The sequence below is a fragment of the Ambystoma mexicanum genome, chromosome 5q (genome assembly GCF_040938575.1).
Source record: "Ambystoma mexicanum isolate Mex_15411 chromosome 5q, UKY_AmexF1_1, whole genome shotgun sequence".
Lineage (NCBI taxonomy): Eukaryota > Metazoa > Chordata > Amphibia > Caudata > Ambystomatidae > Ambystoma > Ambystoma mexicanum.
Genome location: NC_090933.1, coordinates 347,348,967 through 347,375,644, shown reverse-complemented (window position 1 = coordinate 347,375,644; position 26,678 = coordinate 347,348,967). Strand labels below are relative to the sequence as shown.

General features: G+C 44.9%; 1 protein-coding gene across 5 annotated transcripts in view; it reads left to right on the top strand.

Annotated features, from left to right (window-relative positions):
- CEP192 (centrosomal protein 192) overlaps positions 1-26,678 on the top strand; it is a 2,773,731-nt gene that overhangs the window by 283,834 nt on the left and 2,463,219 nt on the right. For all 5 annotated transcript variants that reach the window (XM_069620824.1, XM_069620822.1, XM_069620821.1 and 2 more), the window contains exon 5: positions 23,096-23,145. In XM_069620824.1, coding sequence (XP_069476925.1) covers positions 23,096-23,145 — 50 coding nt within the window. The remainder of the gene's footprint in view (positions 1-23,095; positions 23,146-26,678) is intronic.

Below are 26,678 nucleotides of genomic sequence, written 5' to 3'. Positions count from 1 at the left end.
AAGGTCGCCTCCTCCGCGGCTTACCAGACCAGAATTGCAAACAATGCAACCCTTTTGGCCAGTTAGAAGGGAGAGCAGTGTCAAGCTGTTTACTTAAGACCAACCTTGACGCTGCAGACCACACCAGATGGATTATTGCACAGGGTACTGTTATTAAACGTTACGAGTGGCTGCGGCAATCTGGGTTTAGACCAGAAACTCAGTCCACCTTAACATGCCATCAAACCCAACGTGCTCTTTGGCAAGGCTCTCTAGGACGCCCTTAAAACAGCTAAAGAGGAGTATGACACACTTAAGTCTTTGGGTCAACTCACCAACAAGCCACCCGGCCAGACGGGTAATGGCAATTTTTGCCATTTTCACAGCCAAAGTTGACAACGGGTGTCCAATTACACTCGAGAGCCAAGGGACTCCCTGGGGAAATGATCAAGGTTCGTCATCCCAGAATTATCATAGAGGAACGCATAGAGCCAGAGCTCGTGGCATGTGCTGCAACTCTCGTGGGGGTACCACTCCACAAAACAGTGACTATCCAAATCAGGTTCCCTCCCATGCCTTTCCAGTATGAGGGTGCATTTCCAGCTTTGCTCACGCATGGGAGGGAATCACTGATGCTGTTAAGAGCCCTTGTAAGGAAAAACACTTCGCCCATTTATTTCTGAAAAAAACTCAGAAACTTTGGCTAAAGCCATTATTGGCTCGAAATTAGACTATGGCTGTAGTCTCTTGGTGGGCATTCCGCAGTCGGAGATTCATCGCCTTCAGGTCATCCAAAATGGGGCAGTAAGAGTAGTAAAGGGCCTGAGAAAAAGAGATCACGTCTCGGAGGCCAGAAGGAGTCACCACTGGTTACAAGTTGGAGCAAGAATTCAGTTCAGGCTCCTTCTGATAACCCAAAAATGCATTATAGGCCCAATGCCATTGTATCTGAAGGAAGCTATTATCGTTAAAGACAAGGGAAGGTCCCTGCGATCAGACAACTCAAATTTTCTTGTTCCTCGGCACAAGACCAACAAGACAAGGGTCCTTTGAAGTTGCGGCTCCTACAGCTTGGAACGCCCTCCCCACTCACATGAGAACCCTGGTTTCAACAGAAGTCTTTAAAAAAAAAAAAAAGCTGAAAACACTGCTCTTCGTTTAGAGCCGTGTCAGTATTAACCATTGACTGCTTTTAGCTCTGATGTATATGTAGTTCTGTTCTGTGTTTGTTAGTCTGCGGCCATCAGCCTCCGGGTACTAGGTGCGCACTATAAATTCCTTAACATAACATAGAGCTCCTTCAACTGCCCCAAAACCACCCCCACGACAAAATGTCCATTCAAATGAACACCAGCGTATCCTCCTTGAAGTCGCCACACTTGTGCTAAAGGACACCTTTGAAATGGTCCCGGCCAACCAGGTAAAAAAAAGGTATTTATTCAACTTACTTCCTTGTGCCAAAGAAAGATCTGTCCATGCGCCCAGTATTAGATTTGCGCCCTGCAAACAAATATGTAAAGCTACAAAAGTTCTGCATGACTACGCTACAAGAGGTAATCCCTCTACTAAAAAAGGGGATTACATGGCAACACTGGATATGAAAGATGCCTATTTTCATATTTGAATGTTCCCAGTGCATAGAAGATTCTTGCATTTCAAGATGGCGAACCAGCACTATCAATTCAAAGTACTACCCTTTGGAATAGCATCTTCTCCAGGGGTATTCACAAAGGTGCTGGTGGTGGTGGCAGCAACACTGCACAGTGAGGCAATCCCGGTGTATCCTTACCTGGATGACTGGCTCATTACAGGGCAGTTCCTCCCCCACCCCCTAATTTGCAAACAGAACATTCAAAAGACTATCAACCTTCCCTTTCAATTGGGCTTCTCAATAAAGGAGAAAAACTCAAGCCTAGTGCCAAGCACAACCAAACAGTTCCTAGGAGCTGTCCTAAACACACAAGAGGGGTTGGTCTTTCCGTCAGAGGAAAGAGTCCAAAATATTCTGTTGCAAATACCACATTATCAGACCAGCCGCCCAATAAGGGTGTACAAAGCGATGCACTTGCTAGGCATGATGGCATCTTGCCTTTAATCTTTGCTGGTGGACGGGAGAAAATCTACTGAAGGGGAAACCCTTCTACGATCGAGATGCAGGTGATTATCACAATGGACGCCTCTCTTGCTGGGTGGGGGGGGGGGGCACTACCTTCACCACACAAGTCAGGGTCTGTGGTCTCGCGCGACTAGAACTTCTGGCAGTATTCAAGGCCCCTCGGGTGTTCAAACCCCACTTAATAAACCAATCTGTGCAGGTCCTGACAGACAGCACTACAGCAATGTTTTACATAAACAAACAAGGGGCACACGTTCTCCAAATCTGTCCAAACGCACAGCAAATCTGGAAATGGGCACTCGAGCGGAAGATATTCCTATCGTCCCAGCACGTTCAATGGGAGCTCGACTCTCTCGCAGACTCATTGAGCAGAGATCCCCTACCAGAAGAACACGAGTGGCAACTTCACGCAGAGGTGGTAAAACACCTCTTCTCTCGATGGGGTTTCCCCACAATAGACTTGTTCGCTACAAGCGAAGGCTAGCATTGCCCAGACTTTGCGTCCAGGTTTCCCCAGCCAGGATCCAAAGGCAATGCCCTATGGATAAACTGGTCAGGGAAATTTGCTTACACCCCCTCCCCCACCCCCCCACACAACACCTCTCGTGAGGAAGGTGGTGAACAAGATCCACAAGGAACAGATGACGCTTGTCCTTGTTTCTCCTATGTGAGCAAGACAACCCTGGTATCCACATCTGTGCAAACTGGCGATATGCGATCCCATCAAACCTCTGTGCCCGTACAACCTGCTCTTCCAGCACGGGTGCCTAACCGTGCACCCTCTACCTTACTCAATGAACTTGGCAGCATGGCTTGAAGTCCTAGAGTTTGGTCATCTTAATCTGCCTGAAAGATGTATGGACATCTTGAAGGAATCAAGAAAACCTACACTGTTATTTTGACAAGTGGAGAAGATTTGTAATTTGGTGCCAGTCTAAACAAATTAATCCCATTGAATGTACTCCTTCCCACATTCTGACATTCTGACATAGATGCTCCACTGGCTGGATGCAGGGTTAGTGTGCAACGCCTTGAAGGGCCACCTGGCGGCTTTGTCGTCTTACACCACTTCCCACAATAAGATCTTGTGGTGGAGGGTACGCTCATGGGCCCCCCTTTCGAGCCGATGCACAAGTCCAGTCTCGCACCTGACTTACAAAACTGCCTTCTTAGTGGCGATCACTTCCATAAGAAGAGTTGGTGAAATACAAGCATTGTAAGTGCAGGATCCTTTCTTTGTTGTACACAAAGACAAGCTGGTTTTACTTTCTCACCTTTGGTTCTCCCCTAAATGCATCTCTAAATTTCATGTAAACCAGTCAATCAAGCTACCGGCTTTCTTCCAGGAACCCAACAGCTCAGCTGAGGTAAAACTTCACACGCTGGATGTTTGGAGGGCGGTCCTCTTCTATGTAGATAAGACCTGACCACTTAGACAGATCAACTGTTTGTCTCCATAGCGCCAGGCAGAGAAGGTGACCGCATTTAAAAAAAATGCTATCTCTAGGTGGATAGTCACATGTATCCAACTGTGCTATTCCCCATCAAATAAGACACTGCCTTTTACGCCCAGGGCTCACTCCACAAGAGGCACAGGAGCCACTGTGGCTTTCATTGATAATGTCCCTTTAGACAGTATTTGCAAAGCAGCTACATGGAGCTCAATACATACTTTCACTCAGCACAGATAAACAAGTAAGACAAGCAGTTCCAAGACATTAGTTCGCTCATGAACCTTCACATCCCACCTCCTTCTAACACTGCTCGCTAATCTATGCACAGCATGTGATCTAAGCAGATTCGACAAGCCTCAGAAGGGATACATTACTCATACTAATCGTGTTTCTGATGCTTGCATCTGCTTACATTCACATGCAACCCACCCTTCCTCCCCTCAGAGAAATGGCGCATGGATGCTTATGAGCTTGTCTGATATGTATCTGCTTGGATACAACTGTACTTGCGCTACACCTCATGCTACCTCAGAATAATAAAAATCTGAGGGACCTCGACGCGTGTGGCATCCTGGGTAAAGTGGACGTCACACTAGGGATAGTATTACTGGCACGCCCTGTCGATGTCCCTTTTTTGAGTTTCGAAAACAACTAATACTCTGCAGCTTCCACTAGATGTCGGCTTATGCACAGCATGTGAATCTAAGCAGATAAAAGCATCAGAAATATGATTATGGTGAGTAATGTATCCCATATGATACATTAGGCATCAACATTTAAAATATGATTGGTGAAAAATGATCAATAAACGGGACCAGGAAGGATTATTAGAGTTTAGTTGAGAAAGTTGGAGGAAAAAAAAGGCAAAAAGAAAAAGCAAAAAACAAAATAAATATACATCTCTTTGTTGGTCTGTAAAGATACATTTCTAAACTTTATACTTGTCTAACCATACTCTTGGCACTTTAACAGTCTGTTTGGTGGTAGTATCTGTACTCTTGCAAAAACCACCGTCTTGCTGGTCAAATTTAGGTAATCATACATTTGATCTTTTGTACTATTTTAACCGATCCAATTCCATTTAACATTGTATACTGGTGACTCTTGGTCCTCAAATCTGTCAACTAATTTGTATGCTATTCACAGTAGTCCTAATCTGCTTGATCGTGTAAGCACAGGTAGACTTTAAATGTATAACGTGCCTCATCGCTAAATTGGAGTCCAAAACAACACCTAATCTCTTGAGCGATGATACCACTGCGATATTACTACCAGCAATTACAAAATGATTGTACCATTCTTCCAATAACTTCAACCTCTGAGCAGTTCCCACTAAGAGCAGCTCAGTTTTGCTGTTTAATGCCAGAGTGTCTACAGCCATCCAAGTCTGTACTAACAGATGGACATGATTGATTGCATGGGACCTGACCTGGTAATCACCAGTCAGTTCAAAGATCAGCTCAGTGTCATCTGCGTAGTTGGCCTATTTTACGCCTGCCATGTATAAGAGATCAAACAGCGGGCAGGTATAATGATTGAAAAGTGCCACGGACAAGCATGATCCCTACGGAACTCTGCATGACACGGAGATGAGCTGCTTTCAAATCTGCAGCCACTACCCTAGATGTATTTGGCCCAAGAAAGGAACTGATCCATTTTGTAGCGTACACAGAGCAGCAGCAAGCTCAGTTAGCCCGATAGTTTGAGCCACTTCAAGGACCCTCTTTCAAAATTGATACGAGGAGAAAACAATCATATGCAGTTCACCAGGAAGTAGAATTATCTTAAATTAGTGGTTGGTTAAGTTAATGTGATTTAACGCGCACTGCCACCATTTTCCTGGTCTCTAGGTGCTCACACCACTAGCCAATGGTTGATTATTGGCTCTTGGTGAATAAGAAATGGGGTGCTCTCTGCATGTGGATACTTAGTAGTCAAGCAACCTTTTTGTTCCTCGCTAATAGCTTGCATCTAACATTTTTAACAGTGATATGCAAGCATTTCAACCCATTGTATTTTGTAAAAATATGAAATGCGTTATTGACGATTCAATTTATGGGACTTGTCTGTTAATTATTCTCTGTAATATATATTGGTTCTCTTGTGACCAGTCAATGTCTGCTGCTTAAATCATCATGGAGCACATTTCTAGCTCACTGTTGCACTGAAAGCTATGGCAAGCTTTTAGTGCCACTTTCTCGTAAAATAGCTTTCTGTGACAATGATGCAAACATTAGTTGATAAGGATCAGTGTATGGTAGTAGCTTTATTGTGTGCATTTACTGCGAGTGCAAGAGTCAGTTATACCTACTTTAAAGCACAAAATATTTAGATTAATTTTCATTAAACTTCTTAACTTCTGCAACATATTAAAAGCTGTATATTGTGGGATGTCTTAACCCATTGTTGCTCTGCCATGCGGCATCAGTGTTCTGATGGTGCCGGAAACATCAAAATGGCCACAAGACCCTTCTGCGTGCCAAAACCTCTGCAAATCACGTTTTGCAAAGCATAAAACGATGGCTGCCCAATCTGCCATGCATGTTGTCAGTGGTGGAACAGAGATCTCACTCCTGAAACAGGTCACTGGGCTCCACAACATGTGACGATGGAGTACAGAAGGAAAAGCAGTGCTTTGCTGAAGGAAACCCCAAAATGTTGCTTTAAATCACTTTTTCTTTGTTGCTGAAACTGCAGAATGCCGGTACAAAACGCCCTAAAACATCCAAAATTCTTATTGGGTGCTACAATTCACTTAGTGCAAGAAACCATTGTGAACTTACAATTTCCTAAAAAGCTGAAGGCATCAAGGGATTTCCACAGCAAAAGTGGCTCTCTGGATCTGTCAAAATCTGGGTGCAGTAACCTCCCTGAATGACAGCTGTCGGAGGGGGGGGGCTGCAGCATTAAAACTTTAAACATGTATAAACTAAAATCTAATGTTTGCAAGCTAAGAGGCCTATTATTGAGAGTAACCCATCTTGTAATTGTTTTGATTCCATGATTTAAAATCTTGAAGTATTTAGCTGTGATTTGATCCCACAAGTTTGTTGTATGCTAAGGGAAAATTGAACAGAATTAACAGTTAAAATAAGTTGGCTAAAGCTACCAAACCGGAATAACAGCTTTCCTCACAGAGGCAAGGCCTCCCCTTCCAGCTCCCTCCACCAGGAAATCACACTTAAATGATAATTATAGGGTGGGGGAAGAACCTGGTCTGCAGTGGGGAAGGAAACACTGATCAGCTGCAAAACAGAAAAGGCTAAGTGTGAGGACCATCGTAAAATGGCCTCTGCCAAGAGAACAGGGAGGAGACTGCTCAAAAAACACAAAAATAACAGAATTGTGAATCTAATTTTTGGCTGCAGATTTCAAGAGGCTGCAAGATCGTGTGACATATTTTGGAAGGAAACGGCAGAAAATGTGATTTTTACACCAAATGTGTTTGTGCTAGAAGTATGAAACTTTATACATTTAGGCCCACGTTATATGCGCACACTTGTAGAAATTTGCTGATAAATTGGACACTGCTCCTGATGAAAAGGACAAAATGCTGTGAAAAGCAGACACAAGATCCCACAGCGACAGCGCTTGGAGGAGTAGCTGCTACACAATATGTAATCTGTATATGCGATTGTTGTAGAGGTTGCACACATGTAAATATGTATTGTGCCAAAAGTAAATCTTGTGTTGAAGAGGATAGGGGTGGACTTGAAGCCTCATAAAGCCACACCATAAAGGTGACACACTGGTTTCTCTCCTATCAAGGCAGAGAGGAGACCCTGACCAATCCCTGTCAAAGGGGCGAGCTTAGGCTAAACCAGCACGCACACCCTTTATCATAGGATAAATAGAGACAGCAGAGGGCAGAAAGACAGACCGATTCACCCACTATCCGAATGCTTGCGGAGCACCCTGCTGCAGAACTTTCCATCTTCCTTGCTCCAGACTCCAGTAACTTGGCAAAGCAGAACCCACTGCATAGCTGAACCATTTTCAGCTAGGCCTCAATTTCCAGAACCAACCCCACAAACCTAAGGGGAACTAAAATACAGCCGGGCTGCACTGTACTGCTTGCATGCTGAAATAATTATCAGAACCAAAAAGGGCAGATCCGATCCAGTCCTGTGCCGTGCGGTGTCCAGAGTGCCTTGACACTGCCCCAATCCGATGTGCCGAGCAGTCTGCCCTGACCAGAATCCTGACTGTTCCGTTTAAAAGCATATCTAGTGAGTATCTATAGATAGAACTGTCACTAGCCTATGTACCTTGCATAGTTAATCCCTATCTTACACCCATCCTATCTTGTCTTCAGAACCTAATATTGTTAGGAATCTTTTTGAATTGTCTGAATTCTCTATCCAATCCCTCCTATCTTCCTCCTGTGCTAGTTTTGTTAAAACTATCTCTACGCTGATATTCTCTTCTGAAGAAGGCGAGACCACTGCAGGCAGTCGCCCTGATCAAGTGGCTGTGATCCTGTGTGGTATTCGTTGTATTCATAGTTATCCTCTAATATAAGAATCATTTTGTCATTTTAAAAGTGCATTCCTGTTTCCGATTCTTGCGCCTATCTCATAAAACGACCTCCACTAAAATGTCCACTGTTTTCGTGCTAGAAACAAACTTTTGTTTGTAGCTAACATCCACAGCTTTAAATCGCATCTAAAACCGCATCCCAAAACCATATGGTTCTCCCATTATCGGGCAGTGAAAAGTTTGCCGCAAATTTTGTTTTAGGGAAATTCTTATAGGTGTAAAACAGCTTATGATTGCTCCCGCCCTTAATTTGAAGATTTCAAATTGTTTCTTGGTATTAAATCATTGCTTGCGTTTGTGTGCAACCATCCAAAGCAGCTCCTATTAGAATTGATAGTAATTTCAGCATTTTGGACCATATTTAGTGTTTTGCCCAATCCATTCTCAATATAACTTTAAAAGCCATTCAGACAGCTTGACAGTCAATTCTGTTTTCTCTTGTTTGCTGGGGGAAAGTAGGATTGTCATCTTGTTTGAATTGTGCCATTCCTGAATACCTGCTCTCTCCTATCTCTTTACATTGCCTATTGGGGGGGGGGGTTGAGGAGTGTGTGCAGGGGGAACTAGTAACCACAGTGCCATTTGATCTGCACACACAAGTATTTCTATGCTGAATTGCTTTGCTCATTATTACTCCTTGTGTATTAAAGATATGATTCTGTGCTACGTCACCCCATTGGTGATTATTGTATACCCATTAAAACGTGTGATTAAATTGTAAATACATAAATATTTTAACTTTGCAAACCAGCCTGATGCCTGGTTCATTGTTACCGGGGGAGGGGGTTCCAGGAGAGGGGTATGATGAGTGGTACATCGTTCAGAATAAAATCTTTTAGACACAAATTAATAAGGATTTCAGTTGTGCATTACACGCTAGGCGTTGACTTGGGTGTGTGCCGGATTGAAATCACTTACAATATTTATATTTTTTTAATACAAACAGATTTTACAATTTACATATAAAAAAACTGCAAGTTCTTGCACTATATTACGCAAGAGGCCAGATATTAGAGTATGGCAGTTTGGCCATTTGTTAGAAGGAATAATAACCCCCTACTGTATATAAAGAGGCTATTGCAAGTCACTTCAGAGTTCCGTCTCCTTATAAAAGAACTCTGCCATAGACCCCATTCCTTTGACTTGCAAGATCATCTTAATGTATGAGAGGGGTACTTTATCCCATATGCAAATGTGAAAATATTGTATTTGAATTATAAGTTTGGATTTGATGTTTAGAATATTTATCTGATGGTGTTTTGATTAGTTTTTATGGATTCAATAAGTCAAATAAATGATTGGGGATTATTATACTTTGGAGGACACTCAAGCCCATGCTACTATCCTGATTTGTTCAGTAAACCTCCTGAAATGCACCTGGTGTGTTGTCTTACAGTGGTGTTGGTTACAAAGATTGATTATAGCCACCGACCTATATAGACTGAAGTTGTGCAAGATATCCGCTATTTCGTCATTTGAGTCTAAGTAGACCCGTGTTGTCAGAATAGCTGGATGAATGGAAGACGCCATCGCTGATACAATCTAATCGGCACCTATGATTCTTCCTTGCCAGTTGTAACGCTCACCTGGTATCCACGGGGACGCCACTCAGCCTGTTTGGACCTCCTATGACCTCAAACCCTTCCCTGGAATCTGTTCGACTGGAGCCCTTGCTTTTTAACATGTACGTCTTTTTGTTGGCCCGCTTGGCTAAAAGTGCTAAATGCCCGCCTAAAAATTGGGAGTATCGTTGTTTGCAATGCTTTACACTGACAATTTGGTGGTTTTTGACCATCTGCTGAGTGGCATGAAATCCATAATGAACCAACTGGGAAGTTATTCTCGGGAGCAAGAACTCTGTAAATCTAAGTAAAACAAAAACCCTGCTAGTGTCACGTGAGAAAGTGAATAGACCAACACTAAACACTGTTTTGGGGAACATTGAATACACCAATACCTAGGCCTGGAACTGTCATGTAGTGGCAAATGCAATGCCATCATAGAATCAAAGTATCCAAGCAGATCACTCATCTGACCTGTAAACATGTGAGTGAACATGCATGCTTTTCTGAGGGGCATGCTTGTTTTATATGAACAGTGGTTCTGTCCCTCGATCTTGTGTGTACTCAAGGCTCTAGCCCATACAGATGTAAAGTGGCTGGATTCAGTAGAAGGGTATTTTTGGCGTGGTCCTGGGTTTACCTCGGAACACGCCAATTGAGTATATTTGCTTTGGGTTGGACCTCACTAAAATCCCTGCTACTCAAACGCCGAGATGAACTGTTCCTGAGGGCAAGAAAGTCTCCCTCATGCCCTCTAGGCAAAAAATGGTGACTGATATGCACAAGTGGAGGCTCCAGCCATGGTTTGCCCATTTGTGGGACTATTTAAGGACTTGTGTTCCATGATAAATTGGTATCCGGACTTTAAGAGATGTGCCAATTTGTGTATTCTAGGGAGTCCTAGGGCATAGAGTGATGAAATGAGATTGGCTCAACAATTATAAGCATTTCTCAGCTGCATATATACCCAATGTGGCCCAGGTAAAGCATAAATACCTGATTCCTCAACAGTATTTTGTTACTATGTCCTGGCCCTGCAGTTTCTTAGTTTCCATCTGCTCATCTGCTGATGTGTACCAACCAGCTTCCAGTGCGTGCTACACATTGGGGGAGGTGGAAGATACCCCAGGAAGCAAGATTCTGCAGAATTTGTATGATTCTGACTAACCAGGAATCGGTTAAACTCTTATTGACAGAATACCCACGTATGCAGTCATTATTCATGACCACACTGGGAAAATGTGTACATCCTAGCAGCTATTAAATCTACTGAGTTTTGGGCTTACTCTTTGAACACTGAATCAGTGGCGATGCACTTAGTACTCTACAGGGTTTGGAAGGAATTACAGAAACGTTTCCAGGCCTGCTAAAATGTATCATATGGATTGAATGCGGATACAAACTGAAGTAAATTTAAACTATATGAAATGAATTGGGAATGACTCAAATTGTATGGTCTATTTTATATTATCTGTTACAGGTTGTCTGAAAGATTAATGTTTAAATGTATTTGTTGATGGATGTTTAATTGATATTTAAACTGTTGCTATATGTTGTAACAATCAAGTGAATTTTTTTGTATGATTGTAAAGTTCTTGATACAACGCAATACTATTATTTTTTTCAAAGAAATTAGTTTATATTGGCATTTCAACTTTCCAGCAGTAAGGCCCCTTTCTCCCTCCCAGGTCTCCCCCCCTCAACCTAGGATTGTCAAACCAAAAGCTTTGATGGAAAAGTCCCCACGTGTTTCATGCTATTACTCGAAGGTTGACCAACATTCTCAGTTTCTGGGGGCACCACTGTTCTCGATAGTCTTTATGTAAACATTTTAAGACCAGGTCCCATTCAGCTATAAATTTGATAGTCCCCTTGGACCGAATAGGTTGCCCACTCTAAAGCGCTGAAGTGGCAGATGTTGGTTATCCAGTCCTGCTCACTGGGTATCGAGGCTGCCTCCATTTTTGCGCTATTGAGTGCTGCTACGCCGAGTATCATATAGCCCTTCCTTTGTGACTTGGGTAGCGTGGGTTCCAGCACCTCACCCAAGCCCAACATAGCCTCTCCAATATCCTTCATCACCTGGGAACCAAAGATACCCCTCATTTCTTTGACTACCACCTCCCAAAAGGGCTTCAAGACGGGGCACTGCCACCAGATATGGATTTAGGTGCCTATTTCGTTACACCCCCGCCAACACCTCTGGGTTACCTTGGGGAAGATTTTGTGTAACCTTTCAGGCGTTTGGTGCCATTGCACCATAAGTCTTGTCCACATTTTCCTGATTTTCATGCTCTCATAAGCTTCGAGATTCACTGCCACACCTCCCATCATTGTTTCTCATACAGCCGAAGGGGTAGCGTGTATGCCCATTTTTTTCATATAGGGCCACTGGGTCTGGGTTGACCTTATCGTAAATATCCTGTGTATGTATGTATATATATATATATATATTCCCAAAACAAACTACCTACTGGTGTCACACTGCTGAACTGGTATATGTGAACTAGGTGGAGGCAAAAGGTGAATCACATTCTTGTATCAAAACAAATATCACAAGAAGTGCACATAAGCTAGTCAATCAGAGAAAACAATTTTTTATATTTAATGTTTCTAATACATGTTAAAAGAATGGAACATGATCAGTTCAATTGTTAAAAAAACATACGACAAAACAGAAAGAAATCAGTCCTGTAAAGCAAGGAATCATGTGTAAACAATCACGTGAATCTATTTGCTTGATTCAAGTTATACATCAACCCTATTATATTTTCAAAGGTGACATCACCTTTAAAAATATAATGGGGATCAATGTGTATTCAGGTATGCCGTTCAGGGCAGGGAGTTGGGCCAGCAGTGCATGTTTCAGCTGTGTGTAATATTCAGTTTGGGGGAGATTGAAATGGGAAGCGAGATCCGCAAATGGGATTACATTGCTTTCTTTCACTGCGTCTCTCACTTTTAGTATCCCTTGGTTTGACCAAGTGGGCAATCTAGGGAGTTTGTTCACCTCCAGGAGGTTCCTGTTCCATAATGGTTGTACTGGGGTCTGTTTTTGTCCCATTTGATAGATTTGTGTGTTGTGCCCAGGGCTCCAGATAAGGCAAGTACCAGGCCTTTTTTCACACATGAAAATCTTGTAAATACGCCAGCTTTATTATTTTCCTGGGTACATTTACACACAGGTTTAGAGCAGAGTGCAATGCAAAGGTCAGGTTAGTTGACAGAAACCAGAAGGCTTCTTGTGATTTTATCTACATGGATGTAATTGCAAGCCACCTCTGAAACAGAATGCATTTCTCTGAAGCCTTTCAAAAAAATAAACTGCACACTGATAAAAGGAATGGTTTATTTCATTCAGCTTCAGAAGCACTGTGCAGTGCATGTTTTCCTAGAATTCCTCGAATTTTAGGATTGTATAATTAATAAGATGGAAAACTAAGTTGTATTTTTTTTTTAACAATATATACAGGAGAGATCAAATGGCCAGAAATAATGAAAGGTGTATTCTGTCACAATGCAGAAAGCTGCCACATAGTAATGATTTCCATACAGTTTTTTCACACGTCAGCTGGATGTCGCATACATTTTACTCTCTTGCGAAGGAGAAAAGTCATTTTTACTCTCTTAAAATCACATTTACTCTCAAAGTTTAAAAATAGAGGGTAAAATACTCCGACCTCAAAATCTTATCTGGAGCACTAGTTGTGCCATATTTGCGTGATGTGTGATAACCTAGTTGGTACGGCCGATTTATTCTTTTCTCGGTAGAGGTATCTCATAATGGGTCTTTCCATTGCGTCGGTTTCAGGTAGTCTATTATGTGGTAGTGAAATATCTCCGTGGAGTTTATCATTTACAACTGCCATCTGGCTGGCCCAATAGTATGTCTGTAGGCGGGGTAGCCCTACCCCACCCTCCCATATGGATCTTTGGAGGGTTGCGAGTGCCAGACGTGGGTGGGCCCCCATCCCACAGTAGTTTCCTAAGATTTTGGTCAATTTTTTTTAAACATTTTGTGGATTGTATAGAGGAGCGTTTTGTAATATGTATAAGAAGGGGGCAGGGCTATCATCTTAAAAAAGGGCGCTCTGCCTAGTAGTGTTAATGGCAGGGATGTCCAGTGTCGAACATCCTCCGTGAGTCTCTTCGTTACAGGATGTAGGATTTTAGACAGTCATTGAGGTTATTCGTGACTTGTATACCCAGGTATCTGAAATGGTCCTTTTCCACTTGATGGGGGCAGTTGGTTGGTACTAGAACTATGTCTACCACTTCTCCCAGTGGAAACAGTGTGGATTTAGACCAATTAACATGCAGACCGCTAAAGGTACCGTACCTTTCTAACAGGTGTGTCACAGTGCTGCAGGATCTAATCGGGTCTTTCAAGTATATCAGATTGTCCGCATGCAAGGACACTTTGTCCTCCAATCCGTCCGCCCAACAGAAGCCTTCCCATGTCGTTGTGGATCTCAATTCAGCTAGAGGTCCTATTGCCAGTGCAAAGATCATGGCCGACGGGGGGCAGCCCTGTCTTGTCCCCTTCCCTTGTTCAAAGGGGGCGATACAGATCAGTGTACTCTTGTTACCGCCTGCAGGGCTTTGTAAAGGTGACTGACCCAGCTCATGAATTGCGGGCCAAAGCCCATATGGTGCATTAACTCCCAAATCGCCTCCCAGTAGACCGAATCAAAGGCCTTTTTAAAAGTCTATTGCCAGCAGTACTAAAGGGCCCTGGAGAGCAGGTATCCTCTCTAGCGCTGAGTGTAGCCTATGTATATTCTTTCGGGTGGATCTCTGCGGCATGAATCCGCATTGATCTGGGTGGATCAGCGTAGGTATGACCTGTTTATCAGTTGGCCAGCACCTTTGCAAGCAGCTTGGCTCCGCTATTAATGAGAGGTGGGCCTATATGAGCTACACCTGTCCAGTGGTTTGTCTGGTTTCGATATCACTATGATGGTGGCTTTCCTAAGGTCTGCGGGGGAGGAGACCCTGAACGTGAGTCCTTTTACATCCTCAACAGGTGCAGAGTTATCTCGTTCGCACCTCTTTTTCCATACTTCGATCGGGAAGCCCTTTGATCCCAGGGTCTTGCCGGATTGTAGTTCCGACATTGCTGTGGTTAACTCATCCTCCGTGATGTCCTTTTCTAGCTGGCCAGATTCGGGGGTTGGATGTGTGATGTCGTCTAAGACAGAGGTGTCAATGAGGGCGGATGGTGCTTTATATAGCTCAGCATAGTAGGCCACAAAGCCTTCTATGTCTCGATCTGTCTCTAGTGGCCTGACTCTTGGGATGTGATTCTCCTCATCTGTCTCAGACCCTCATCCCTGCGTTCCAGCCATGCCAGCATTTTACCCGCTTTGTCCCTTGTTTCATACACCCTGGCTTGCGTTGCTTTATGAGCCTGATTTGCATTATCTAGCACTATGTTTTGTAGTTTCTGCGCTAACTGAAGCGCGCAATGTTTTTCTGGTTGGTCAAGGGTTAGATGTGCTGCCTCCGCACAAATTACATGTGTCTCAGTGTCGTGTAATGCTTTTAGGTGTTTATTCCTGCGGGCAGTGGACCAGGAGATAATTTCACCTCTAAGCACTGTTTTGTAAGCTTCCCATAGTGTCACTGGATTGTCTACAGAACCTGTGTTTAGTTCAAAGTATGTCTTTGTAGTGTTCTGGGTGGGTTCAACCTGTTCTGCGAAGCCTAGGTAGTAGTTCAGTCGCCAGAGGGGTTGCGAGGGGGGGGGGGTGTTCGGTCTGTTGGTTCAGATCCCTATTATCAGGGGTGAGTGGTCCGATATACCTCTGGGGGGAAGCAGTCATGCCTCATTCACTAGATGTAGATCCACTGAAGGGCGAAAGAAAGTCTTGCCTCGATAGCGAGGCGTGAGCTCCAGAGTGATACAAGTATTCCCTTGTGTCGGGGTGTACATTTCGCCATACATCTTGGTGTCCCAAAGCATCAGTGAACATATTGAGTTTGGTGCGTGTGGAGGGGTTTCTATTGCAAAGGTGTACGGTCAAGTTCTGTACTCATAACTTCGTTGAAGTCTCCTCAGATGATCATAAGGTCTGATGCGTGCAATGTCTTTAGTTAGGGGAGTCTGTAGATTCAGGGGTGCATAGACCGCCAGCATTGCTATGGTTCGCTCCCAGAGAGTCCCTGTTATGTATACAAATCTACCCCCTGTGTCTTGGATGACAGTAGAAAGAATAAAGGGAAGCCTCTTATGTATTAAGATTAGTACCCGTCGGGAGCCCATGGTGAACCCGGCATGTATCGCTATGCGGTAGTTGGTGCGTTAGAATAAGGAACAGTCTGAGCCCGCCAGGTCAGTTTCGGTTAGGAATACGGCATCCGTAGAGTGGCGGTTTAACCACTGTAATACTAGGCACCTCTTGAGGCCACTGCCGAGCCCATTTACATTCCAGGTCATAATTCTTATGCCTCTGGTATCGTTCCTATTGGAGGTCATTGTCCTTTGGGATAGGAGCGGAACGTGTCACATTGTGTTGGCTTACGTGATGCCATATTGCATGCTGCTGTAGTGTTGGGCAGCACACTATGTTTACAGGCAATGGGGCCTGCGGGAGAACCATGATCGCTTGTTGGTATCATCTTGTTGACACTGAGATTCATGTGCTGTAACTCTTAGACCCAGTGTGAACCCAAACTTCATAACTTTAACAAAAACATCAACAAATAACCATCTTGCCCCCCACCCTATACTTCGCCCTTTTCGAAGCATCTGTCGCCTGAACCTTGAACAGCTGCTGATGCCAACCAAAGTAGCCGGTGATCAGCCTAACAAATCCCCTGTTTGGTGATGTGCACCAAGAAACAAACTGTGGGGCGGGGGGAGGGGCTGCCTTTGTGGCGGCCACCATAAAGTCTTCCTTCCACTAACCGCATGTGATGTTGCAAGTCGTGTGCAGTTCCCCTGTTTCCCAATTGTCTGAGGGGGGGGGTGGGGGGGAGTGTGCTTCCTGCTAGTAGTTTGTCACTTGCTGTCAGCAGATCTCTAGGTCGTGAGGGTGCTCCATTGGCTGCGTTGGTGGTTGCCTCTTCTGCCGTGCTCGTGGGTTTCTTTGTTTCTCATTGTCCTCTAGTCTCCCTTGATGTGGTGTTCTGCCCATCTCCAGGCCTCCTTTGGATCAATGAAAGGAACTGTTGTTCCTTTGTTATATTTTAAGTTTGGCTGGGAACAGAAGGCCATATTTCACGCTAAGAGCCTGCAGTTGTTTCTTTAGCTGACCGACGGACTGTCTCGCTTTTTGAACTTCCCTGGTGTAATCGGGGAAGAAAGCAATTCTCGCAACATTATAGGTCAGGGTGTCTTTAGCTCTTGCTCTCTGGAGTAGTGCGTCTCAATCTCTAAGGAGTTTGGCGATCACTGTTTGAGGCGATGCTCCTGGGATCAATTTTCCAGATGGGATGCGATGTGCTCCTTCAATTGAGAAGAATTTGGAGTTGGAGTCCGGTTCGAACATGTCTGTAAATCATTGCTCAAGGAGAATCTCCATGCTCAGGCCTTCCGTATTTTCGGGCAAACCAAGGATCCTGACGTTGTTGTGCCTTGATCGGCCTTCACTTTCATCCACCGGTTCAACCATTGCTTTTAGGTCTGATTTGGTGCCGTTTAGCTGTTGTTGTAGCCCTCTTATTCCATCTTCCACATCAGAGATGCGCTGCTCTGCCTATCTGGTATGGGACGTTAGCTTTTGCAAGTCATGACGTAAGGGCGATCATCCATGCTTATGCCATCCATTTTTTGCTCCATGGAGGCGCGGGAGTCTGCTATGGCTGCCCTGACGTCCTTTAGGGAAAGTGTAGTCTCTGAGCCGGAGGCGTTGTTGATTGACCACGCAGAACCAGGATGAGCCAGAATCAATGTGGTATGTTGATCCATTTTGGGCTGCATGGAGTACTTTTTCGCCTCATCTTTGCCCATGGTAGGTGCAGGCCTTATTCGTATCTGGTATAATCAGTCCTTGATCGACAGGGCCTCTTCTCAGCTTGGGGGAAATTTGGGCAATTCCTCTTATCCAAGCCCATCAAGCGCAGAGAATGCAGGCACTTCGCTTGCGTACCGTTGTGCTGGCTGTAAAGATCGATGGCGTGGTATTCAGTTTGCCAGTATTGTCTGTGGCTCCTCGTCTCGCTGTGTCGATTTTGCCTGTCTCAGGCACTGCTCATTCACTTGGGTGTGCAAGTGTTTCTGGTGATTCTGTTGCTTATGTAGAGTCTGGTACGGTTTCTTGGTGCCTTTGTTTGGGTAGCACAGGTCACCGGGTGACACACCGCCAGTCAGCCGTACAATCCAGTGTCTCACCAGACCCAGCCTTCTGTGTCGCTGTCCTACACAGCCAGGATAGAGGCCTGGAGTTTCAATTCTTCCTGGCAGACATGTCGCAGGCCATTTTCAAAAAAATTATCACCTTTCAGCACCAATAATCGTTACTGTTGGGCAGAATCCTGTGCATTTCCCTTAGGGAACACTGCAAAAAGATTAAGACTACAGGAGCAAGCAGTAAACCCAATTGGTAGCAGTCTGCACCACCCAGATTTACCTGGTAGCTGTGGCTGAGCAGTCAGACTTCTCCCAAGAAGAGTAGGGCAGTATATAGAGTATACACAATAGGGCTAAAAATACAGTAGAGCAAACAAACACTGACCAGACCTTTGTGTAAAAAGTATATAATTATTTATTTAAAACACACTTTAGGCAATATACTAGCACTCTAAATCAAAAGCAAGTTAAAACAGTCAAGTAAAGTATACACACCTCCCTTAACTATTAGCCACGTCAGAATTAAAACACCACCATTTGTTAGAGGGGTGGGCGCATAACCTGATGACACTCCAATAGTTCAGTTCAAGGGAGAGAAAAAGGCAGAGCATAGAAATAAAACAGGTCCCTAGGAGTTCTCAGCAAGGGAATAAGGGCAGTATAGACTGTAGAGCCAAAGTTCATAGGCCAGGCCCACTTAAAAGGGAGCAAAGCGAAATGTGCCCAGGATCACACGGTTTAAAAATGCACTAAAAGTCTTTGCAGAATGTTCAAAAGAGGTTGGGGCGATTCAAGAAGGTAAAGTTAGGTCTGGGACCAACCCATTTGGCAAGCCAAGGATTTAAGGGTCACCTTGGGCAAACTGAATAAAGGGAGGCCAGGCAGGACACAGTACTTTAAACAGAGAGGAAGCTCCAGCAGTGGCAGTTGTTCCTGGCAGTGTTTGCAGTTCGTTGTTTCGACCAGGGGAAGAGAGGAATTCGTTGAGGAGGAAACATGGAGTCAATGCACTGCACAGGGATGAAACCAGCCGCGGAGTTCAATAAAAGGAGCGTTCCGTTTTATTCGCGGTCAAAGTGGTGAAGCTTGGCTATCCAGCTGCCGGGGTGCTTGGCACGGGCGATTCGACCAAGAGACGTCTTTGGAAGACGAAAAGGGCGAACTGGTTGGTCCCACCAGCTCAGAGGAAGAAGACTCGTCCAGCAGATCTTCTCTTGTTGTCGGGAAAGTGGTGAGGTAGTTGCAGCAGGGCTCCACCAGTGGTGTCGTCGTTGCAGATGGCTCAGCTTCTTCCCTCTTCGGATTCTTAGGTCCTGTGGCGACTTCTGAATTTCCAGTCCCAAAGGCCCTGCTTTTATGCAGAAAAACCCCCATTCATCAGCCTAGCTGTCAATCACACATGCTTAGTGGTGAGCCGGGCGGCTCACCACTGGGCCAATCAGAGTTGAGTGCGACTTGGGTTGCCGAGGCAGCGAAGTCCAGGGTGCCAATTCCCCCCTCCACCCCTCCTGTGGAACCCAGAGTGGCACCGTTTGGAGGGCTTCTGTGGAGAAGCCCGCCAAAATAGTGGAACAAAGGGCTGGACCTTGGTCAGAGTTACAGAGACGGACACGAACACCATTTTAGAAAAGAGTTCTGGCAAAAAGACCCAACCAGGGATTTAATATTAAATAAATAAATCAGTGGTATCTTTAAAATTGCACCAAAAAGTGGTGCGTTTAAAATCAATGGGAAAATCCCATAACGAATATTCCGGTGGAATATTTCGTGTGGTAACCACTGCCACCAGCCAGAAACTCGGCAAGGGGGGACTGGACAGTGCCCCCTTGGAAACAGACCCATGGGCAATATAATGAACCCCTTCCAGTACTTCCACAATATGATGGTTTGTACTGGTTCTGTTCACAATTTAGGACTAGTAAAGTCAATGGTGACTTTACATGCCCTGGGAGACAGTAGTCAGTCCCAGGGTATGGAGTCTATGTTTGAGGGTCACTATGACTCCCCTGTGTTACTGCACTGAGGGTACTGTGTAACACACACATAAAAAAATAGATGTTCCCCTATGGAGTAGAAAGAAAACCCCAAAGCCCATAAGCACACACAGAGTCAAAGACAATAAAATCATGCCTAAGAGTGGGAGGAAAAGAGTCTCAATCTTAGGAGAAAAAAACAAACCCCAAAAATCCAGCAAAGCTGCTGGGGGACTCACTAGGTTTGGGGAAATTAGCCTTATAAGAGAATTCTCCCTAACAGTTACAGGTCCCCGCCTTTCAGAGTAAATGCACCAAAGCCCCTTGGCATGGAGGTATGGGGGGGGCAATTCTCGGAGGTGTAAACGCGTGTGTGTTGGTGCACTGGCAGCAACACCGGAACTAACCCGGGTCAGGCACACTATTTGCAGTGTCACAGTGATCATAATCTTCTGCTGCGTGTGTTCACCGGTCCTGGGGCCACGTCCCTGCCTCTCTGGAGCTCGGTTTCTCCACCTTGGAGTACAGCTGGATCACTACAGCAGCTCGACCCAGGCAGGGCGTTAGGAGTCAACTAGAGGCCAGCGCACGAAGCGGCCAAACGATGCGCGCCTCTCATGCAGTGCACCACGGCCAGTGCAGCAGTGTCTCCCAGTAGGCAGCCCCTTACTCTGGCAGGCAATCCCAGTGTCTCGGGTGAGCGCATCTTTCCCCAAATGCAGGCTTCAGAGTTCAATATGTCGCAGGATAGTATGTCCCATTCACTTCCAGGTCCCTTACCGCAAAGTGAGTTGGCTGTTCGTGGTCTCCACGGGCGCTGCTGCCGGCAGTGTGCGAGGGGTCGTGTTCGAGATGGCGTTCGTGGACCCTCTTCCGGGCCGCCCGCTCTCGTCTGACAGTCTCCCAGCTCCATGCAGTTCGCCCAGCAGGCGCAGCTCCGGGACCTCGGTACCCTCTCAACCGCGTCAAAGCGATTTCGTAGCAGCACCAGCCTTGCTGTCCTCCGGGGCCGGCTCCGCTTCCCCTCACACTTGGCTGTTATAGTGTAGATGCCGCTGTGTCTTCTGTTGCACACAGGTTCTCGACTCGTCGGGTCGCAGTCACAGGCCCTCTCTCGCGGCTATTTTGATAACAATTCGCCGTAACGCTTGTGAACCACTGGGGTTTGAGACTGCGGGCATCTTCAGCGTTTCCCTCGCTCACGCCGGCTCCTCAGATGTTCGGTTTACCTTCTCGCTCACGCCGGCTCCTCAGATGTTCGGTTTACCTTCGTAATATTTTGGTACAGAATTGGAAAGGATTACAGGCTGCATCATCAGGATGTATTGTTGCGGGCACGGGAGCCGTGGGGACCTGCGCCCTCATTGCTTCACTGTTGGCCACGCCCCCTCTTGAATTTCCATTGTTGACTATGCAGCTTGTTTCACTAAAGAGCAAAATGAGTATTCTTTTTGAGTTAAAAGTACCTCTATCTAGTGTTAATCTTTGTTTTCTGGGGAGAAATCACTAAATTTGGTTCAACCATGCATATTTTTTTAACCTTTTGGTTTTGGAAAGTTTATGAATATAGACCTGCAAATGAGGGAGGATTTTTTTTTCTTTTCTCCCAATGATTGTGCACTGTTGCATGATGTTCATTGATTTGATACAGCATTTTTTTTATGGAAGTTGGTATCAATTTTCTTATTTTGTAAGAATCCCACTGGAATATCCTACTGTTTAAAAGTAGAGCAAATTCCTACTGGGCAAAGTTCATACCAGCAATTTTTTTTTCTTGTTCTTCAGAGACTGCCCCTCATTCCCTCATTTCCATGCTACAGAAGAACATTCCAGATAATTTGTTTTAATCTGGCAAAATCTATAATGAGCACTCCAAGGCTGCAGAAAAAGCATAGCAAAAAAATAAAGATTCCACCACTATAACCGATTTCCTCATTTATTGATAATTGTAAGCAACAAATTAGGGTGTTAAAACATTTGGAACAGGAATGGTGTTGTATCAAAGATGGCATGCAGGACCCAATGTAGTCTGGTCGAATTGTGGCACTGTAGTACTTTGGGGCAGGATTTGCCTGCTCCTTGGGCTTATTGGCTTCTATGTGGAGGGGGAACTATAGGCCGAGTCCACAACAGCGTTCGGAACTCGCTGACCCACGTAATGCACAGCTTTCAAAAAAGCATCACATTTTAAGTCTCCTAACCCATACACCTAAACAATAAGAGACTTAACCTAATTGTTTCTTCTGGCAATGTGAGCATCCATTGCCACCACATTTGTTTCTTCACCCTAACTTTTTTGGAGTTCTGTTTGTCATGAAAACTGTAAAAGTACCATCTTCCAGATAATACCGCTATTAAATATGAGCATTTTGAAGATCCCGGTGGAAATGAGAAAGGTGCTGCTCCCAGAAGAACTGGGACGTTCAAACGGAGATGAACAAAACTTCTTCACAAACATTGAGCACGAACAATAGCCCCAAGGCTGAAACATTTGCATTCATAATAAAATCTAGTTTTAGTAGACCATTACGTCTGACCCGTGAGGCAGACACCATTTTCTAATGGCAAGGATAAATAACCTCTAGATGATCTAATCTTGTCGCATATTGGACATGGGGAATAAAGAATTAATGTTCTTGAATTTGAAAGAAAATGACAGGTTGCAGGTGGTTTACATTGTAGTCATTACTGATTTGTATTTCTTCTAGGCAGGAAACTGCAGTCTCAGAGTAGAAGGGTTAGTGTTCTGCCTTCCCCCTGCAACCATCAACACCTGCATATCAAGTCATGGAATATTGTTGTCTGGTCTGAAGTGATCTTGCTAGAAAAAACATTGTTGGGAGATATTTTTTTTCTTTTTTTTTTGCTTTTTTTTTCTTTCTTTGAACTATCCATGATTTTTCTCACGTTCTGTAAGACTGGAGTTGGTTTATATAATTGTACCAGTCGTAGATCATGTTGGGAAGGCTGTTTACTGGGAGTAAAAAATATATAGTTCTCCAAAGTGATCTTTTTTATAATAATATCCCGTACAACTGTCGTCCTTCACTTCCTTTATAGAGCAGTTGATTATCTTGATGAAATGCATTAATGTAAATTGGCATAAGCATCTTGCAAAAGTGAAATTTAGTATGTGGTTGGGTATTTGGTTATAACATTTTTTCTTTTCTAAATTACAGATTTGTCAGTGGGATTGTGTACCCTTCCATTGCTGAAAAAAGAAAAAAAGGTATTGTATAGTAAGTTTTTTGTAAATGCAATTTTGCTTTATTTTTCATTTCAAGATGTTAGTTTCAAAACGTGTACGGTCTTATGTATAGCACATTAATGTATTCCCTTTGTGTTAAAGGGGGCAACTTTTGTCTTTTAAGGATTTATTCCATTCACTCATCGCATCTACACAGAAGAGCTATCTGATCATTAATACTTCTGATGCTCAATTTGTATTTCGTTTCCCCCAAACATGCTTTTTAAAAACTATTTCATGTACACGTTTTTTTCCCTGTATATTTTGTGGAATGTGAGCCCACACCAATGCCCCTCTACCCTTCCCTAATGAATATCCTTGTTGATGCCATGTATGTTGTATACTTCTATGATTGGAGACATGTGGTTGTTGGGAGATTAGGCAGAAAAAAATTGTGATCCCATATCTTTTATGGTAAAATCTGGTAACATCTTAAAATCTTTCAATTTATCCACTTGGTGATTGTGGCAAATCTTTACAATAGTTGGTTGCACCCATTTTCTTGTCTCTTTTAGAGAAGCTAATGGGCAAACTACCCCTGAGTACAATAAGCCTTTCGATTGACAATTCAGAGCCTTGGGTCCAGCCTTATTTGCTTCTTATTTATTTTTTTAATTTTTAAGTCCAACAGACACAAAACGAACATGTTCTTATGAAGTTGTAGCACAACAGAAGCATTACATTTCTGACCACTGGGATCCTATCAATGATATATAGGCATCATCCCCCTCAACCAAAAATGAGCCTCATTAGTCACTAGCAAGGTAAACCCAGAAAGCACCCCATGTGTCCTTTGGGTGGGATGAGGTTGTGTGCTAGGTCACATGTGTCCTCACAATCATTAACCCATGTCGGTATCCTCAGCCGGCCTTGCTCGCTCGGGAGCTGACTATCTTTCCATTTTCGCAAAAATGCACCTCTTGGCAACCATGTATGCAATATTCAAGAAAGAGCTCCAGTGTCGTTCTGGGATCTCGCCTCCACACACCAAATGAGATACCCATTGGTGCCTTCTCTACTGACCTCTCAACTATGATGGTTAGAGTAGTGAGGACTCTGTCCCAGAACTGCCCAAGCTCCGGGCAGTCCCATAGCATATACCCAGCGTCTGCATCCTTACACCTTGGGCAGCAGCCATCATGTTCTGAAAATAAATATATATATATATATATATATATATATTCCCATTTTACGTAGCATGTAGTGAAGCTTTTGTATAATTCTATATTGGATCAGCTTCATCCTTGTGTTCATTGACACTTTTTTAAATAAATGAACACAACCTTTCATTGCCCACTTTCCAAGGGATCTATCATCTCCCACTGGGATCCCCTCTATTATTCAAGTATATAGGGTGGCTACTATCCTATGGCACCCAACAGAGTTGGATATATGGACCAGCAGTTTATTCTCAGCAGGCTCTATCAGATAACATTCCCATTTGTTCTGTCCAGCCAACCCCCTTCTGTAGTAGCTCTGTCAGCGTTCCCTTATGGCCCTCTCTCCACGTGTGGGGTGTCAATCACCCTTCTGGTAACAAATCCCCCCCCCACCCCTCTACTGTGGGTATCCCATCGATGCCAATGCAACATCAGTGATCCATCCCATGTCTGTGTTAAAGCAAGGAAATTCCACAACGGTAGCCAACGATAATACGGGCTGTCCGTGCCAACTTGGGGAAAAATAGCCCTCCAAGCTACTAGTGTCTGCTCAGGATCAAACGGGCAATCCTCCTTGTAGGTTGTTTAAAATATCAGCAACCACAAGTCGGCATTCCCAACTGCAGCCTTTTCCAATTTGACATGTGGCAGAAGTTCATCCACCCCATACCAGTATGTAGCATATTGCCCCTGGGTTTCCAGCCAGTACAACTCCAGTTGTGGTTTGGTGAACCCCCCTTTGTCATAGGGACGTGCCATGTCCTCCCTTTTCTTCCTATCGGCCCCTGAAATTTAGACATGGCACCTTGTAGTTCTTGAAAGTATCACTGTCCATAGTGGTTCATTGGCAAAAATATATATAAACCTCGGCACCATCTTAATCGGAGCCAACAGGCTCGCAAGTGACATCTGCACCTGCAACCACAGCCTTATTTGCGTCTTGATGCAACAGATGACAAACGTAGATGGGGGGGGGGGGAATTATGGTGCATGAGTAAATACCACGATTAATGCTTGCCTGGTGTAGAACTCGCACCTACCAACCTATACAGCAGTGGGTATATGTTCAAAAATCTGATCTGAAAATTGCAAGTACATGCATGCTATTTTTTTCTTCACATTAAGCTTGCACCCTGTGGGGGGTGGGTCCTAATTTGCCCCCCCCCCCCCTCCCACCCCCACTCTCCGAATGTGTGATCTGGTGTGGCAGGTTGGTGGGTTACAGGTGATTCAATTGGTACCATCTTTGTAGCAATGGGGCAGATACCCACACCTCAGCAGTTTCTGCACATACAAGCATTTTAAGGCATTTTATATTCCAACTTGTATGGCAACTCTGCATTACTACTTTCTATGATCCCACGTATCACTTTACTTACTCTTACGTCACGTCCCCTTTCCTCCATACTGTATGGGCGTCCCTCGCTATGCGCTCCCCTGACTCTGCTCACCGATGCCACTCCCCAGTCCTTTTTTCCACGTCGACGGGAACGGACCGCTTTCACCAGCGCGGCTGGGTTAGGCCTCCGGCCTAGAAATTCCATGTGCTCTTCTTGTCTTCCTTTCAGATAATCTGTCCTCTGGTGCCGGCGCATGTTGACATCGGTGGGCTTTAGCAGGTGTCCAGCCTGTGAGGGGCTCTTCCCTACCTCCGACCCCATGTCCTTTGCCTCCGCTGCCTTGACCCTGACCATGGCTGGGAGGGCTGTACCGCGTGCAGCACACTTTCACCTTGCGCTCTGAAGAACAGGTTAGCTCGGTGGAGGGAGCTCTTTGGCAGATCACTTCCAGAGGATTTGAAGGAATTAGTCCAGCACAAGTCTAGGCCCAAGGTAGGGGCACGGTTTTCATCCGCACCCCGCAAGGATGACTCCTTTCCCAGGAAGCGCACGAGCGGGAGGAACCTTTCAGGTTCTTGTACCAGTGCAGGTACTGAGGCTGCCATAGCTAATGGCCGTCAGGGGGGTCACAAGACTCTACCGTTGAGGGCACTGAGGGACCACAAGTTTGTTACTTGGTTTACTCCCGAGGGGCTATGCCTTGGTACCAGACACATTTTGGAGGGGAGCCTGTACGCACACTACCAGTGACACAGCCGAGAGCAATTCGCCTGCCAGGCCTCATCCTGAGGTGCAGGGTAGGCCTCCACCTCCACCGCCAAGAGTCTTGGAAGAGGCTGGCCCAGGTAGGCAAGCTCCACAGCGCTGGCATGTGGCACGCAGCTCGACAAGATGGTGGATTATCCGACACATCCCATTTCGGGAAAAGGTAGGGGTATGAGTTGCCAAATGGGACTGGTCTTCACCAGGCCTGTGGCCCACAGCATACCCTTGGCCGCAGGGCAGGTACACCCCG